Raw genomic sequence first — 16,008 nt, 5'->3', positions numbered from 1 at the left:
TTTGCCACCCTCAATCTGCATCTTTGTTCCTATGCTGGTGAATGGGGCAGCTCTATTGAGTGCTATTGCACTTGCCAGGTCTTTTACCGCTACAGAGGCCATATCACCTCTACCAAATGCACTCTAAGGAGGGGAACTATTTAGCTCCATGCAGTTAGGGGAATCCTCAGAATGCTGCCCCCTTTGGGTTTCCACTCTCCTTTCCCACCAGAGCACCCCTCAGCTCGCCCAGCGTGAGCCTGGTGATGGCACTGATCCTCGAAAATTCAGAGTGTGCTCTGCTGTTTATAAAAAAGTTGTAATTTATTTTATTTTAGTTTGGTTATTTTATTTGCATTATTTAAATCCTCTCCTTTTTCTCAGTTAGTGGTTTTGGGAAATAGTTTTTCTTGTGAAATCCTCTGCCCGTTTTCACTCTTTCTCTCTCACTCCTCTCTGTGGTCAGGTTTCCCTCCCCTCCACAATGCCTATGGCTCTTTTCTCCCCCAAATCAACTCTGCAGTTTATACCTTCCACAAGGTGGTCTTTTTTCTTTTCTGCTTGTAGAGGTGCAGATTTGTTCTCTCAGTCCACAGATCAATTTCCTGCATGTCCAGAATGATTTGATATTTATCTAGCTGTGTTCAAGGGAGGAGGTAAGTTAGGGTTGCCCTCCTCCTCTGTCATCTTAACCCTCCCCCTGGTCTCTCCTTCCCCAAAAATCCCTTTTACTAATTCTTGCAGAGGTGATTTAATGGTCATGAACACCTTTAGTGTTTGTTTGTCTGGGAAACTCTATCTTTCCTTCTACTCTGAATGATAACCTTGCTGGATAGCGTATCTTGGCTGCAGATTTTTCTCATGAGGCACTTTGAATATATCATGCCATTCTCTTCTGCCTTGGAAATTTCTGTTGAAAAATCTCTTGCTAGCCTTATGAGTTTTCCCTTGTCAGCTATGACTTCCTTCATCTTGCTACTTTTAACATTTTTTATCACTATATTTTGCAAAGTTAATTAAATATGTCTTGGTATTGGTCTGCTTCTGTTAATTCTTTTAGGGGTTTTCTGAGCCTCCTTCAACAGATTAGAAAATTTTTCAGCTATTACTTCAAGTCAATTTTCTGCCCCCTATCTCTTTCTTCTTCTGGGTCTCCTATAGTACAAATATTATGTTTCATGGAATCACTGAGTTCCCTAAGTCCATTCTTGTTTTGCATAATTCTTTCTTTTGTTCAGCTTATTTCCCCTTACTCTGTCTTCCAGGTCACTAATTTGTTCCTCTGATTCTTCTATCCTGCTGTTCATTCTATCAAGTGTGTTTCTCATTTCATTTATTGTGCTCTTCATGTTGACTATATTGCTATTCCGGTCTTAATGACCTCACTCATGTCTTCCACTCTTTTCTCAAGTCTAGTGAGTATCCTTATGATCATTGCTTTAAATTCTCTATTAGGCATGTTACTTACAACTGTTTTGCCTAGATCTCTGGTCGTGGCCTTGTCTTATTCATTTGGGATAAATTTCCCTCTCTCCCCATTTTGTCTGTTTCTCTGTGTTAAGAAAGTCAAGATGAAAAGCACAATAAATGCAATGAGAAACACACTTGATGTAATGAACAGCAGGATAGAAAAGCCTTCTGCTCTTCAAAGTAGTGCCTTTATGAAGAAGCATTCCTGGAGTATCCTGTAGTGCAGTGTCTCCTATTCACCAGAACCTGGCACTTCAGCAGAGTATTCTATATGTATTGTTTACATCCTGCTGGTGTGTCTGTCTCTTTTCCTTTCAGTGCATTCATCTGCACCGACTCTGCCTGCTGTGGGCTGTGCTTGCTCTTTGTGGTATTAGTGTAACCCAGGCAGGCCAGCTCTGCTTGCGAGTGAGGTCTATGCCCGCCAGGGAAATCCGGCGGGGGTGGGGTGGGGTGGGGTGAGGCAATGGTGTTAGCAAAATTTACAGTGCACCACTAGTTTTTTGTAGGATCCCCTGAAGTGCTGCTATGGCTAGGGATGTACAACTGGCTGTGCTGTGGTGGTTGCCCCTGATGCAGTGGTTGGGCTAGGCAGAAGCTATGTATCTGGTGGCTGTGCAGGGTGTACAACTGCAACTAGGGACACACAATTACAGCTGGGGTATGCAACTGGGTGGTGTGGAATGTCATCTGGGGGCACACAAACAGTCACACAGGCACAGCATATGATTGTGGCTGGGGGAATGCAGCTGGGTGAAATACACGAGGATGACTTAGAGGCATACAGCTGGATGCCCACATGGCTTTAACAAAATTTGCCCTGAGTCCACGACCAAGCCTAGCAGGCTTGGAGTAGGTGAGCCCTCGGGAGAATTTGGGCATAGCGCACTGCTATCAGGTTAAGTAGCAAGTGTCTATGCCATCCTACCTCCCCCAGGTGTCCCTGTGTTTATACTGGGGGTAGTGGAGGAAAATGATACCTGTCAGGTTATTTTCATAGTTCCCCACTCTGAAGTCAGTATGAACAATCTTCTTCTGTTTGCCACTGTTTTGTGTAAACTGCTTTTATGTTCCTCTCTGCACAAGCTGCTGTCTCTTTATGGGCAACAACCTAGCTATCACTTAGCCTCCCAGCTTGCCCCGTGTTTAATCAGCTTACCTCCAAAGCCCCTCATTTCAAGTCTCACTGGTTTTACGAGCACATTATTCAGCCCTTCTGGTTTTTTAAGTCAAATGCTAAGGGTTTGTCTTTCCCATGTGAGTTCCCTGGCACAAGGGCCCATTTCTCTGCCCTCTTTGTTTGTACAGTTCCCTCCTTCCTGCAGGTAGTCTCCATCTTCCTGACCATTCTTTCAGATGCAGCTTCTTCTCTATATTTAGTTGTGGAGTTTGTTCCATTAACCTTTAGTTCACTCTAGTTTATTGACTTGAATGTGAATAGTATCTAGTTGAAAATGTGGTGAGTTCAGGGTCCTCTTACTCTGCCACCTTCCCAGGCTCCCTGGTTCCTGTATCAACATCGTGTGACTGATTGCCTAGTTACAACTTTGCCTCTTTATGTTTCAGAAATTATACAGATAGATATGACTCAGTTATCATTACTTGATATCCCTGTCTTTCCAGATTTACTTCAATTTCCTAGTTCTTTCTACCTTAAGGAGACAGTACTGTCCAGACCCTTCTTAATAAACTCTTCTCAAGGATTCCAACAGCCTACAATCTCCTAGTGGCTCCAGTCATACCCACTTCCTCAGGCCTTCACAAAGGAGCCCAGGTGGGGAACCCTAGCACATGCCAGAGACATTCCCCAGCTTTCATTAATGAGAGAGAGATATACCCATTTTTATAAAATTCTAGAAAATGCAAACATTTACAGTGACAAAAAGTAGATCAGTAGTTGCCTGGGACTGGGGCCAGAGCAGGAATCTGCCACAAGAGGACTCTTTTAGGGATGATGAAATGTTCTGTATTTTGATTGTGGAGATGGTTTCCTGCATGGACTTATCTATCAAAACTCATTCAACAATATACTTTAAATAGATGCAGTTGTTACACATATTTCATGACTCAATATACTTGATTTTTGGAATGGAAAAAAGTCTGTTCACTATCCAAAAAAAATTTTTTTAATAGTTTTGCTAACACACAACTTAAGTGACACACAGATTGGAAATGAAAAGAATATTAACCCTTATTTATTGTATACTTAGAAAAGCTAAGAAATAAAACTAAAAAACTATTACAACTAAAAATAATTTAGCAAGGCAACTGGGTCCAGATAAAATTTTTTAAATTCAATACTTTTAAAAAATACTAGAAATAACCAATAGAAATTCAGGTGGCTTTCATATATAGCCCATTTTCCTCCATGCAAGAGCCAGAGTACTTTTCAAGGAAGTAAGGACATTCATTCCTGCTGAACATGTACACCAGACTGGTGGGGGGGGGGTAATATGCTTATGAGTAGTGCTGGCTCTCCCCATCCAGACTCAAGAGTGGTAAGAGGATGAGCAAATAACAAACAGAAGGTAAAGTTACCACATACAACAGGCACAGGAGTCTACTGAAGACATGACTAGCAATGTGCAAGTCACAGTGGAGGAATGGGGATATGCTAATATGAGCTCCTTCTCAGAATCTGGATGCTCCCAAGATAAAACACTTTTAAGGAAGTCCTATCTGCAGATCTTGTAAAGGAAAATGGAAACAAACAGTAAAAATACACTGAAAACAGAAATTTAATTTAAAACACTTATTTCAAAATGGCTAATTTCTAGCTATATACTTCATTCAGTAGTTTTTACAGATCTCCCCAATAACATTCTTCTTAATCTTTTCTGAGATGCCTCCCCCCAAATCACATCTAATTCTTATTTTATTTAGCCTCAATTCTCTTTTCTTCTCCATTGTCTCAGATATAAGTCAGAGCTCACAATAATCTCTCCTCTCCAGGTTACATAATCTGACATTGCCCATCTAACCTCCTCCTCTGCCACACTGTCATTCCTACTGTCCTGCTAAAAGAAATGGGGAAGACACCAGAGGCAAAGCTCCCCAGCACTGGGGCACTCCTGCATTGGTTAAAGGGACAGGTGTTCAAGCTAATGTCTCATATGACTACAGGACTCTGAAAAGACCTCCTGATGGCCCAGAAGATTATTACAATAATTAAATGTACTCCTCTCACCTTGACATTAAATGGCAGTTATAGGCAGACTGAACTATACAGTAAGGAAATCAGAGTCACTCGGAGTACAAATCACAGAAAGCAGGGAAAAGTACATGTCAGTGGGGTAACTGCTGACTCCAAAACCTAGACACACACACACAGACATGCATGCACAGAGGCATGCTCAAGCATAAATTGTTAGTTTTTTGAGGCTGAGTTAACAGCACTAAAACTCCCAGAGGCATATACCCCAGAGGTATATGCAGAAGATATGAATGACACCTTTGTCTGTAGTAACCTATGATATCCATCTTTAAAAGTCTTAGGTCCAGTGGTAAAAGGGAAGTACATGCCCAGTTTAAGAACGGTTGAATTGGAAAGGTGAGTTTTAAACAATTATTAAACTAGCATATGAAAATTATCTATATGATAAAATAAATACCTAACCTCAAAGAGCCTACATTAAGTTGGTATGAAAGTATATACCAATGCCTTAATAATTATTCTGAATGCAATTTAGTAACAATTGCAAATTGTAGCACAGACTAATTTGAAGCACGGAATTCAAATCAACAGACATTTAGGAGGATGGAAAAAGCATCTCAAGAAGAAAGTCTTTCTGGGATCAGCTGGATCTTAAAGGGTCTGAGAGATAAAGATTAGCAAACAGGAAGAAGAAAAGGTTTTCTAGATAGGAAATACAAGTGATGAGGATCTAGACTGTAATAAAATTTTTTAAAAGGCCACACCCAAGATAGGAAAAATCAGAGCATTGGAGAATGACTTTATGCAAATGAATTATCTAGAAAGAAAGGAAGCATTTAATTACTGTCCTTGAAAAGCACACAATTTGATTATGGGATTCCTAACTAAAACCAGAGATACATTTTTCAACAAAAAAAGAGAAGGTAGGAAGGGAGGGAGGGAAAAAGAGAGGGAGGGAAAAAGGTAGGGCGGGAACCTATAAGTACAAGAAATGTGTAGTCCTTACTTCCCTCATAGTTGGGAAGGATGGCCCTGTGACTCTTCCACCTTCATGACCCAGCAGAAAGAATGCACGGAATGGACCTCGTTGATTAGTGATTCCAAGAGGAGATCAGGGTATCTTTCTTACGAAGAAAAATGAACTCAAAATATCTTGCTCTGTCTTGGGGAATCTTCCTTAACAAACTGAGTAAGCCAGAGCTGAATGCTTCTCTCCAGTGTGAATTCGCTGGTGGTGATTAAAAGTGGAACGCTGACTGAAGGCTTTCCCACACTCAATACATTCATAGGGCTTCTCTCCTGTGTGAACTCTCTGGTGCACAGTGAGCTGTGAGCTGTCACTAAAAGCTTTCCCACAATCTGTACATTTATAGGGTTTCTCCCCTGTATGGGTTCTCTGATGAACCATAAGGCTAGAATTATGACTGAAGACTTTCCCACACTCATTACATTCATAAGGCTTCTCACCAGTGTGAATTCTCTGGTGTATAATGAGGTAGGAGTTCTGATTGAAGGATTTTCCACACTCGTTACATTTATAGGGTTTTTCACCTGTGTGAAGTCTCTGATGTCGAATAAGACATTTGCTGAGACTGAATGCCTTACCACACTCATTACATTCGAACGGTTTTTCTCCAGTATGAATTCGCTCATGGTCAACAAGTTGAGAGATCTGACTGAAGGCTTTCCCACACTCAGTACATGTATATGGTTTTTGTCCAGTGTGGAGGCTCTGATGTCGAATAAGACACTTACTCCGACTGAAAGCTTTGCCACATTCATTACATTCATAAGGCTTCTCCCCAGTATGGATCCTCTGATGATCAACAAGATTTCTATTAGAACAGAAAGCTTTCCCACACTCACTACACTTGTAAGGTTTTTTACCAGTGTGAAGTACCTGATGTCGGATGAGATTTTTACTTCGACTAAAGGCAGCCCCACACTCATTGCATTCATAAGGTTTCTCCCCAGTATGGGTTCTCTGGTGGTCAAAAAGTTTGGAACTCTCATTGAAAGCTTTTCCACATTCATTACACTTATATGGTTTCTCACCATTATGGAGTCTCTGGTGTTGAATAAGATGGGAGCTATGTCGGTAAGTCTTTCCACACTCATTGCACTCATAGGGCTTTTCCCCTGTGTGGGTTCTGAGATGAACTATGAGTTGAGAGGTCTGCCTGAAGGTCTTACCACATTCATTACACTCATAGGGTTTCTCTCCAGTATGGATTCTCTGATGTCCAATGAGGTGTGAACTCCAATTGAAAGCTTTACCACATTCATCACACTGATAAAATTTCTGTCCCTTCAGAACTCCCTGACATTCTACAGCACTAGAGGACAGATCTGGATGTTTCCCAAGTTCATTATATTCATCATATTCATCCTTTGTGGACTTATCTTCATCCTCCTGTGTTATTCTGAAGAGCTCATTTTCCAGTCTGCTCCCTTCTTCCTCTGAGGGTTGCCCTTCCAGCTTTTCTAAAGTACCTTCACAGGCAGCTCCTGCCTCTGGCTCCCCAGAAACTACTCCACAGAGGCCTCCAGATGTCCCATCAGATGACACCGGTCCTTTAGAAACTTCCTGCTCTGCAGGCAACTCTGAATGCCACATCCTAGTCTCACCTGCTGCCAAAAGAAAGAAGAATACTTTATTAATTTCTTTTTCTCCTGATGAAACAGAATCAGGAGTCTGTGGACCTGAGAAAACCTTCATGTTAGGGGATACATTAAAGATGAAATATTAAGAACAAGAGAAAGATGGGAAATAGCTCAAACTTTTCTTCATGGACAGAAAGACAAAGAGGGGAAAGAAGGTCAGTGGGAGAGGGTGGAAGAAGAGCTATCAGGACAGAGCTCTGTCCTGACAGCTCTTAATTGCCCCACTTATTTGTCCAATCAAAAAGAGCAGCTGGAAGGCAAGAGAGCAGACTGTAAAGGTGTTGTGATCTTAGAGAAATCACTTAATAAAATGATGAACTCTAACATCCTTTCCAATCATGACACTGTATGGTTCTGTGGTTCCCAGTAAAGGTAGTGTGGAGAGAGAGGTGCCTGGGTGGCTCAGTGGGTTAAAGCCTCTGTCTTCAGCTCAGGTCATGATCTCAGGGTCCTAGGATCGAGCTCCGTGTTGGGTTCTCTGCTCAGCAAGGAGCCTGCTTCCCTTCCTCTCCGCCTCTCTGTGATCTCTCTCTGTCAAATGAATAAATAAAATCTTATAAAAAAAAAAAAGAGGGGCACCTGGGTGGCTCAGTGGGTTAAGCCTCTGCCTTCAGTTCAGGTCAAGATCCCAGGGTGCTGGGATTGAGCCCCACATCGGGCCCTCTGCTCAGCAAGGAGCCTGCTTCCCCCTCTCTCTCTGCCTGCCTCTCTGCCTACTTGTGATCTCTCTCTCTGTCCAATAAATAAATAAAAATCTTAAAAAAAAATAGTGGGGAGAGAAAGGAAGGGGAAATACCTCAAATCAAATATGAGAAACAGTATGGGCAAATACAATTAGGAAAAAATGTACCAAAAAAGTGAGTCTTATATGTAAGGACAGTGACAAGATTCAGAGAATTCACAGGTTCAGAAATACTGGGGGAAAAATATTGTGGAAGGGACAGCAAAGCTCTAAAAGTGGGGAGTCCACTAGTCTCTGATGCACTAGACTGGCAGAAGTCAGTACAGTAAGTACTACATTTCTAAAAAAATTAAGAAACGGATTGATAATTTGAAATATGAATCAAAATATGTCTTTGGTATCTTGATAATCTAGAAGCACGGGAAAATACATAGTTGAATATTTCCTTTCGAATTTGGAAAAGGTAGAAGTAGCAAGCAATCAGTCATGTCTGAACACGAAACTGTTGGTTCTTTTAACCAGGGCCACAAGCCATCATGGCATTTTAGCATATGGAAAGTTATAGCTATCCTGGACTCCTAAGCCCATCCACCCTCTCCAGAGTTGGCTACTATCCTAGACTTGCCAGCCAGAGAGCCTGCCCTGAAAACACTCCTTTCCAGGAAGCTGTTCTGCCTCAGTCTTTCCTGAAGGAGAAAATGTAACTGGTCTCAATACATCTCAGACCACAACCAACTAGACCAGAGCACCATGCCCAAGTGTAGCTTCTCTGTATGTTACACTTCAGCCTCTGTTGTGGCCAGGAGCAAAGTTCTGCCCAAACAGAGATGATACTTAATGGCTGAACCACCCTTGGAGGCCCTTTCTAAGTAAAATTTGAGCTGGAAATAAGGCAAAATAAAGAGAACTAAAACAAGAAGTCACTCTAAACTGAAATGAGGCATGGAGAGAAGCCAAGCCATTAGGGGCCATAGCATGCAGAAAGTATATGGGAATGGGAAATCTAATAAAGAAGTAGCTATGAGGGGACAAGAGATTCAGAGTGAAGAAAATGGGAAGACAAAACAGATATGCAGGGAGCAACTGCCTCACATTCCCTGGCATAAAAATTATTTGCTATTGTTGCTGAGGGTCCTGTTTCCCAAAGGACGGTCTAAGTGGTAGGTCTGATCAGCCTACTCCTTCCAGACTTATTTAAGTAAAACAGCTCAGTACTTACAATAACATGAGTGGCCCCCTATTCCTTACAACTACAAATTCTAATCAAACCACCCTAGGTCAATTAATAATGGAGTAAAGACAATGTTGATAACTTAGGGCTGAGTGATGGACACAAAGAGGTTCATTACAGTATTCTCTCTACCTTATCTCATCTTTGCAACTTTCCATGATAAAAAAGCTGGGAAAAAATAGAATAGAGGAAAGAAAATGTAAAGAAAAGAATGCAGACTGTATTACTGGCAAACAGAATCATTAACCAATGAGGCCATGCTGCAATAGTTTTTCGGCATGATGCACCAGTACACAGCTCTCTGACTGAGGGCTGGACCTTTCTACTTCCTCTCAGTATAGTCCACAGACAGGAACTGGTACGCTGCAGATTCCTGGAATGATAAGCTTCTACTGCTCAGGGATATTCTCAGCCTGAAGGGCAGAAACATCAGGGTACCAAGAGCCCAGATAGGACCCTGGTGGGCATAGGGGTAAGGGAGGCAGAGAAGCTGGGATGACACATCTAAGAGGACAAGTCCAGGGCCAGAAAGAATCCATGAACTCAGTAGGCGGGACCCAATTCCAGAGGAAGCAATTAGGCAGGAAAACCACAGGATTAATCTCAGAATTGGGCAGAGCCCTGGAGATGAGTGCTAGCTATTCTCAGGCCACAGACTTGGGGACTCAAGGAAGACAGAGTCCAGCTCACCTGGGGCCTGACCATCTGAAGCATAGTTGCCACTGCCTGATCTCCTGACTTCCCAGCTTGGAAAAGGGCAGGCACCTGGGAAGCACACTGACCTGAGGGAGGGAGAAAAGAGAGCTATGAGGACAAACCCTGCTTCGGCTCCAATAAGGTCTGTATCCCAGGTAGTGGGTTCAACAGGACCCACGCAGCTCCACACACTGCCTCTCATCCCTCTTTCATACAGGCGTTATTCTGACTGCGCTGTGAATTTTCCATGCAAGTTTACTCTGAGGGTGCAGAGGGTTCCCTGGTCCAAGTAAGAACTGGCCATTCCTCCCAGCCCTCACTCATTTTAAACTCTCTGAAGGAAGCTATACTTTGGCCCACTTTCTCTCCCCATGGCTTCCTTAGCATTAGCCCTGCCTGATTTGCCCCTCACATTTCTGGCCCTTCATTCCCAATTTCCCTTCCTTTTTTTGGCTTCTCATTATGGATGCTGCAGGCGCTGGGCCTCAAAGCATCCCTTTTTGCTCTGGCAGAGATCTCACGGACTCTGAATGCTCTGAAGTTGCTTTCCCAGTTCCAGCTCTCTTCTAGACCCCCATTACAGACTTCCAGTGGCCTACTGGACATTTCATTTGGGTGTCCCTCTTTATCTTATATTCAGTCAAAAATGGATATTCTTACCATCTTCCTATCCTGACTTTCCAAGTTCTGTCAATGATTCTAGACATCTCCCATTCCCTCTCTTTCCTTAAACTCACATCTATAAATAGTCCTCCAATTAAGCTTTAGTTTCACCATGATCGCTATTAAATCTCCAAATGGCTCCTATTGGAAACTGACAATCTCATAATAAAATTCATATGGAAAACCAAGGAGTTCTAGCTATGAGAATACTGGGAAAACACAAGCTGAAGGATTTATAATCCCAATGTCAAAATTTACTAAGTAGCAGTCATCAAAGTAGTGTAGTGCTGACATAAGGTCAGACACAGAGATCATTAACAGAATAAGCATCGAGTTATAAACCCATATATCCACAATTACTTATTTTTGACAAAAGTCCTAAGAACACTGAAAGGAAAAGAGATTTTTCAACATGTGGTGCTGGAAAAACTAGATGTGCATACAAAAAGGATAAAGACTGACCCTACTTCAGACCATAGAAAGACAGAACAACTTGGCATCTGTTACATCATGGCCTCATAACTCAGTGCACCATGTCACAAATGACACTCATTTTCCCCTGAAACCACCCTCCATCTCTCGCCATCACTAAGCACATTTCTGAAATCACTGCCTTCACCCAAAAGCCATCCCCTCTTTGTTATAAACCAATACCTATCCAACATCTTCCGGACTCAGCCAATAATATCAGGACAGACAAAAAATAATGACTAAACACAGACGGAAAGAGGCTCACACCAGAAAGCAAGCTGCCATCCCACTAACGGAAAGAAACTACACTCTTGCTCTCACGGCATGAAGAGTAAAATAAAGGACTACATTAAGGAGTCTGCTAAAGCTCCAGCAGAGTAAAGAAGCCTTGCTGTAAAAACTAGGGGAGAAAAAGAAGAGTAAATATTTCAGAAAACAAAAGCAAAGGAAAAGGAGGGATATGATAAAGTGGTGGCTGAAGGCCCACAGACAGACTTGAAGACCAGCAGCAACAAAAGGCTGAGAGGAAAGGGAGCTTCAGGCACAAGAGGGGCAGGCTCCAGCCTTGTTGACCCCAGCAGCACAAACAGGTGCAGAAACAGCTGCTCAGAAGGAAGCTAAAAGTCAAGAGAAATAGGGATAGGGACTTTCCCTGAAAAACTTATAGAACAGACTGGAGAAGGGAAAGAAATGGAAGTATGAAAGAAATAGAAAACTGATCAGGTGACTAGAAACCTGGCATTCCGGCTAAAGACAATGAACTCAAGGTCAGAAACAAGTATTTTGAAGAAATGCATCCACCAGGAATATAAACGGCATGACCTATCTCAGGAAATGAGACCCACAGCATAATAAGCACCAATTTTAAGCCTCCAAGCAGACCTTTCTGAAGCAGCTGTCATAGAAATGTCTAAAGAGGTAGGTGAAGTATCTGGACAGCGGTGATGAGAAGACTGACAGACAGGAAACTGAGGGCAAACGCCAGGAATATGGCAAAGGATTCCAGGCCTTTGACCAAAGAAAGGGTTAGGCCAGCTTCTACAACCTTGAACATGGAGAAGACCCTTTTGGACTCTGGATGAAAGACCCAGAGCACAGTAAGGACATAGGAGGCCAGTGAGCTGATCCTGCAACCTTAAATTCAGGTATCCTAATGCCTCAGGGTTTCTCCATGTCCCAACTAGCTTTTGAGAACAAAAGGAAAACTTCACTCATCCCAAACCCAGGAGGAAACCTATCAGGCCTCTTCTCCCAGAGCTTCATACCTTAATACCAGTCTCAATCCCACAGTGAAAATGGCTTTGTAAAGCACCGGGAAAATCCCAAGCAATTATCGGGGCATTTTCCAGGGGCATTCTTTTTTTCCCTTCTTCTCTTTTCATTCTTTCTTTCCTTCCTCCTTCCCTCCCTTTCTTCAACTCATACACAATGTGATTTTGTTTTCTTTTAAAATCCTCATTAAGCAGTCTCTTACTCTTGTGTTTTTCCTACCAGTGTCAGGGTACATATGCTTTATTTTATACACTGGTACGGAAACAAGAAAAACTGCTTCTAGTACATAACTGGAATGTTATATTAAACAAATCCATCAATTAAGAAATGAACTCAAACCTCGTGTCCCACACTTGGGTTCTCCATACCATTCTCCAGTAAACGGAACTAGGGCTCCCTGGAGAAGTGGTGGTCTTCAGGGCTGGGGAGGGAAAGATACAACACAAGCATTCTGTGGTGCCAGAAAGTCAGGGAAAGACACCAAAATGGATGTGGGCACTTCAAGGGGAAACAGGAGCCAACTGCAAAGAGCGCCCAATGGCCAAGGCTAGAATAATTCAAGTAACAAAATAATACCAGCACTGCCTCAGAGCTCAAAGCATACATACCCAACATCACACACTGATATAACTAACTGAATGAATAAAACAAAGGGAAACAAGGCACAACTCTTCCTCAGAAAGTATTCCAATTAATAACTGCAGGGAGAATAACAGAAATGAAAGTCACTTTTAGACCATTACACTAGTAAGATCCACCAGGAAGGCTAATTAGTAGGTGAAACTTAAGGTGAAACAGGATATTGCTATGCAAGGTCTCAAAGTATAATTGCTAGTTACAGAGGGAAAGACAGTATCTTTACAGTGGTGACCCGTGGCAGACACCACTAGATCAAAATTAATATCAACAGTAATAAGACATATCGACACCATCCAATCGAAGCAGGAGAAAATGCCTGACAAAACCAAAGTGAGGAGCATTCTAAAAATACCAGCACAACATACTTCAAAAGCATCGAGGTCACGAAGAACAGGGAAAGATGGAGAGACCGTCACATACTAAAGGAAAACTTGGAGACATGACTACTAAACGCAACGAGGGATTCTAGACTGGATCCTGGAACAGAAAAAGGTCACTCGTGAGAAGCTGATGACCTCTAAATATTAAAGTCAGCAGTTTAATTAACAGTACTGCGCCACTGTGGAATTCTTAAGTTTGATGACTGTTCTGTGGTTAACTTTAACTTTAGGCAAACTGAGCGAAGACTACAAGGGAACTCTACAACTTCTGCAACCCCCCGTAAATCTACGATTACTCAAAAGAAAAAAGTTTTTTGAATTGAGGAAGTGTGTTACCGTTTGTTTTTCTCTGATTTACTTTTTTTCTTAGCTTAAAAATTAACTTGGCAATCAAAGATACCAAATACTGTCATTCTTGTCTCCAATTTACAGTCATTCTTTTATTAACTTAACAATATCTATTGAGCACCTACTATGCCCCAGGCACTAAGGTCTCTGTGGTGAATGATACAAAATAATAATAATAATAATAATAATACCGCCTTCCAGAGCTCACAGGAGAACAGCCAACGAAGTGTAGATATGTTAAGAGGTATGTTACAGTGTCCAAAGCAATGCAGTTTAATAAAACAAGAAAGGAGGCTAAAAGTTTTAAGATCTGGGAAGGAAAACATTCTGATCATTACGACCCACAGGAAGGATTACGGTTTTTAACCAAACTTTGTCTGCCTTTCTCCAGCATTAACATGACATGTAAGAGCACCCTTATTCACCAGACTCTCAGTATACCCAGAGATACAGACACGTGCCAACAGACGCCAAGTCCTCTGAAATTCATTCCTCAAATTACAACTAAAGCCACTTGCTGACATCTCCCTGCAAATTTTCACTCTTGAACTACAAAGAGTTTGAAACAGGATGGTGTTCTTTCCTGGCCACCACTTTTAACCTAGAAGGAGACCATTCTCTGATTTCCGAGGCCTATGCAAGTCAGAGACAGTACAGTAGTTTTAAGTTAGAGCTGTACCTTCTGTTTAAAAATTCCCCTTTATTTAAAAAAAAATCCCCTTTATTAAAATAAAATCTGTAAAAAAAAACCTATATTACAAAAATAAAAACCTCCCTCTCGGACACTTCACTTTTCATTCTGAAAAGAGACAATCACCCTAATAAACAAGACTGCTATTTTTCTTCACAAACGTCACTTGTTGCGCTTTATGTAACACAGCTTAATGCAATGTGTGCTAAGGAAAAGAAACTGCAAACAAAAGGTTTTCTATCCATCACAGTCAGAAATATGTCTTAGTGATGCCGTAATGCTGGCACCAATTCTGACCACCAATGAACAAATGCATTCCGCCGGAATTTTCAAGAGGCAAGAGTATGACTGTGCTTAATGCCACTGAATGATGCCACACTTTAAAATGGTTAAAATGGTAAATTTTATTGTAGCCTAAGGTAAATAATATGCATATCTTATCGCAGCATTACTGTATCACAAGAATACTAAAAGAAGTTTTTAAAAGCAATGGAATGATCCAATTTCGTAATAAACAAACAAACATATATGTATGTATATGAGTTTGCATAATTATGAACAAATTTATACTGTCAAGAAGCATCTAGACGAAACTATTTGCGGACTGCGGTTACTCTTACTTTTCTGGCACTCACCCGCGTCACCTAATTGTCCATAATGAGTAGCTTTGTTCGCGTAATTGGGAGAAAGGATAAAGCGCAGAAGCCATTACTCCCAACTCTCTGCCCCGGGCTGCAAAGCACTTCCAGATACGCGCCTCCCCGAGGCGGGCACCGGCTTCCCGGCTAAATCACCCGCCCGGGGCGCAGCCTCCAGGCCCGGCCTCAGCCGCCAGCCGCCTCCCGCCCCCCTACTCTCAGACCGGGAGGGGCCAAACACCCCCGCCGCCCTCCCGAACCCTGCGCCAGCCAGCCGACCCCGACGCCCCAGCGCCCCGCCCGGCCGCTCACCGACTCCCCAGGCCCCAGCCAGCTCTTCCTGCGACCACACCACCGGGCCACGGCCTGTCGCCCCGCGCGGGTCTCTCCGTCAGCCCGGGGCGCGCACGCGCGCCGCCGCCCGGGTCCTCGGCAGCCTCTCTAGGAAGCCGGGAGGGCCAGCGTCTCGGCTTCTCCCTGGCGCCCGTGCAATACTCGCCAGCCTGTGAGCGCCTGGCTGGTCCCCAACACTCCTCCCCACACACACACACACACCCGCGCCCGGGCGCCTGCCCTCCACTCCTCAATCCAATGCCCTGTCAGGCTCCAGAGCTCTACGGGCCTTGCCCATTTTGACCACATCCCTTGCAAGTGTGTGCCTCGCTGCCCTCCAGGCCTTCTCCTCCCCACCCCCGCGCCCCCCAAGAATAGGATCCAAACCTGGAGGTCAAAATAGGGAGGCACTAAGTTCTAGCTGACTGGTTCTGGCCAAAGGGAGAGTTGTTAAGGGGGCCACTCATTGTATCTAGGGGTACTTGCTGATTTCCGACCACAGGGGCACAAAAAACGGTACCTTCCCGTGGCTTCCGGGGGTTTTCTTCTGAACAAATTTCAACTGAGTACATTTTAAAGATCTCACTGGCTTTTATTCAGGAGTTCACCAATAGGGCAGCATCCAGTCTACCAGACAGAAAGAAAGGAGCTGGAAGCACTATACAAGGCTGGACTTGTATAGTAGACTGGTTATTGC

At 43.0% G+C, this 16,008-nt stretch overlaps 1 protein-coding gene across 2 annotated transcripts; it reads right to left on the bottom strand.

Moving 5' to 3' along the window:
• Positions 1 to 3,552: 3,552 nt before the first annotated feature.
• Positions 3,553 to 15,363, bottom strand: LOC122909116 (zinc finger protein with KRAB and SCAN domains 7-like). Of its 2 annotated transcripts, none has more exons than XM_044252841.1 (2): positions 15,291 to 15,363; positions 3,553 to 7,234 (listed from the first exon to the last, which is right to left on the bottom strand). In XM_044252841.1, the coding sequence occupies exon 2, from the start codon at positions 7,218 to 7,220 to the stop codon at positions 5,781 to 5,783; it is 1,440 nt and encodes a 479-aa protein (XP_044108776.1). In that variant the 5' UTR covers positions 7,221 to 7,234; positions 15,291 to 15,363; the 3' UTR covers positions 3,553 to 5,780. The 2 variants fall into 2 exon arrangements, with proteins under 2 accessions (XP_044108776.1, XP_044108777.1); XM_044252842.1 differs by lacking the exon at positions 15,291 to 15,363 and adding an exon at positions 9,871 to 9,923 and having other exon boundaries at positions 3,553 to 7,231.
• Between the last annotated feature and the right edge of the window lie 645 nt (positions 15,364 to 16,008).

Source organism: Neovison vison, chromosome 6 (genome assembly GCF_020171115.1).
Source record: "Neovison vison isolate M4711 chromosome 6, ASM_NN_V1, whole genome shotgun sequence".
In the NCBI taxonomy this organism is placed as follows: Eukaryota; Metazoa; Chordata; class Mammalia; order Carnivora; family Mustelidae; genus Neogale; species Neogale vison.
Note: the sequence above shows the minus strand (reverse complement) of the source record. Positions and strands in the feature narration are given on the sequence as shown.

Excerpts from the sequence above, each read along its gene's own strand:
- LOC122909116 (XM_044252841.1), bottom strand. The coding sequence starts at position 7,220 with ATGTGGCATTCAGAGTTGCCTGCAGAGCAGGAAGTTTCTAAAGGACCG.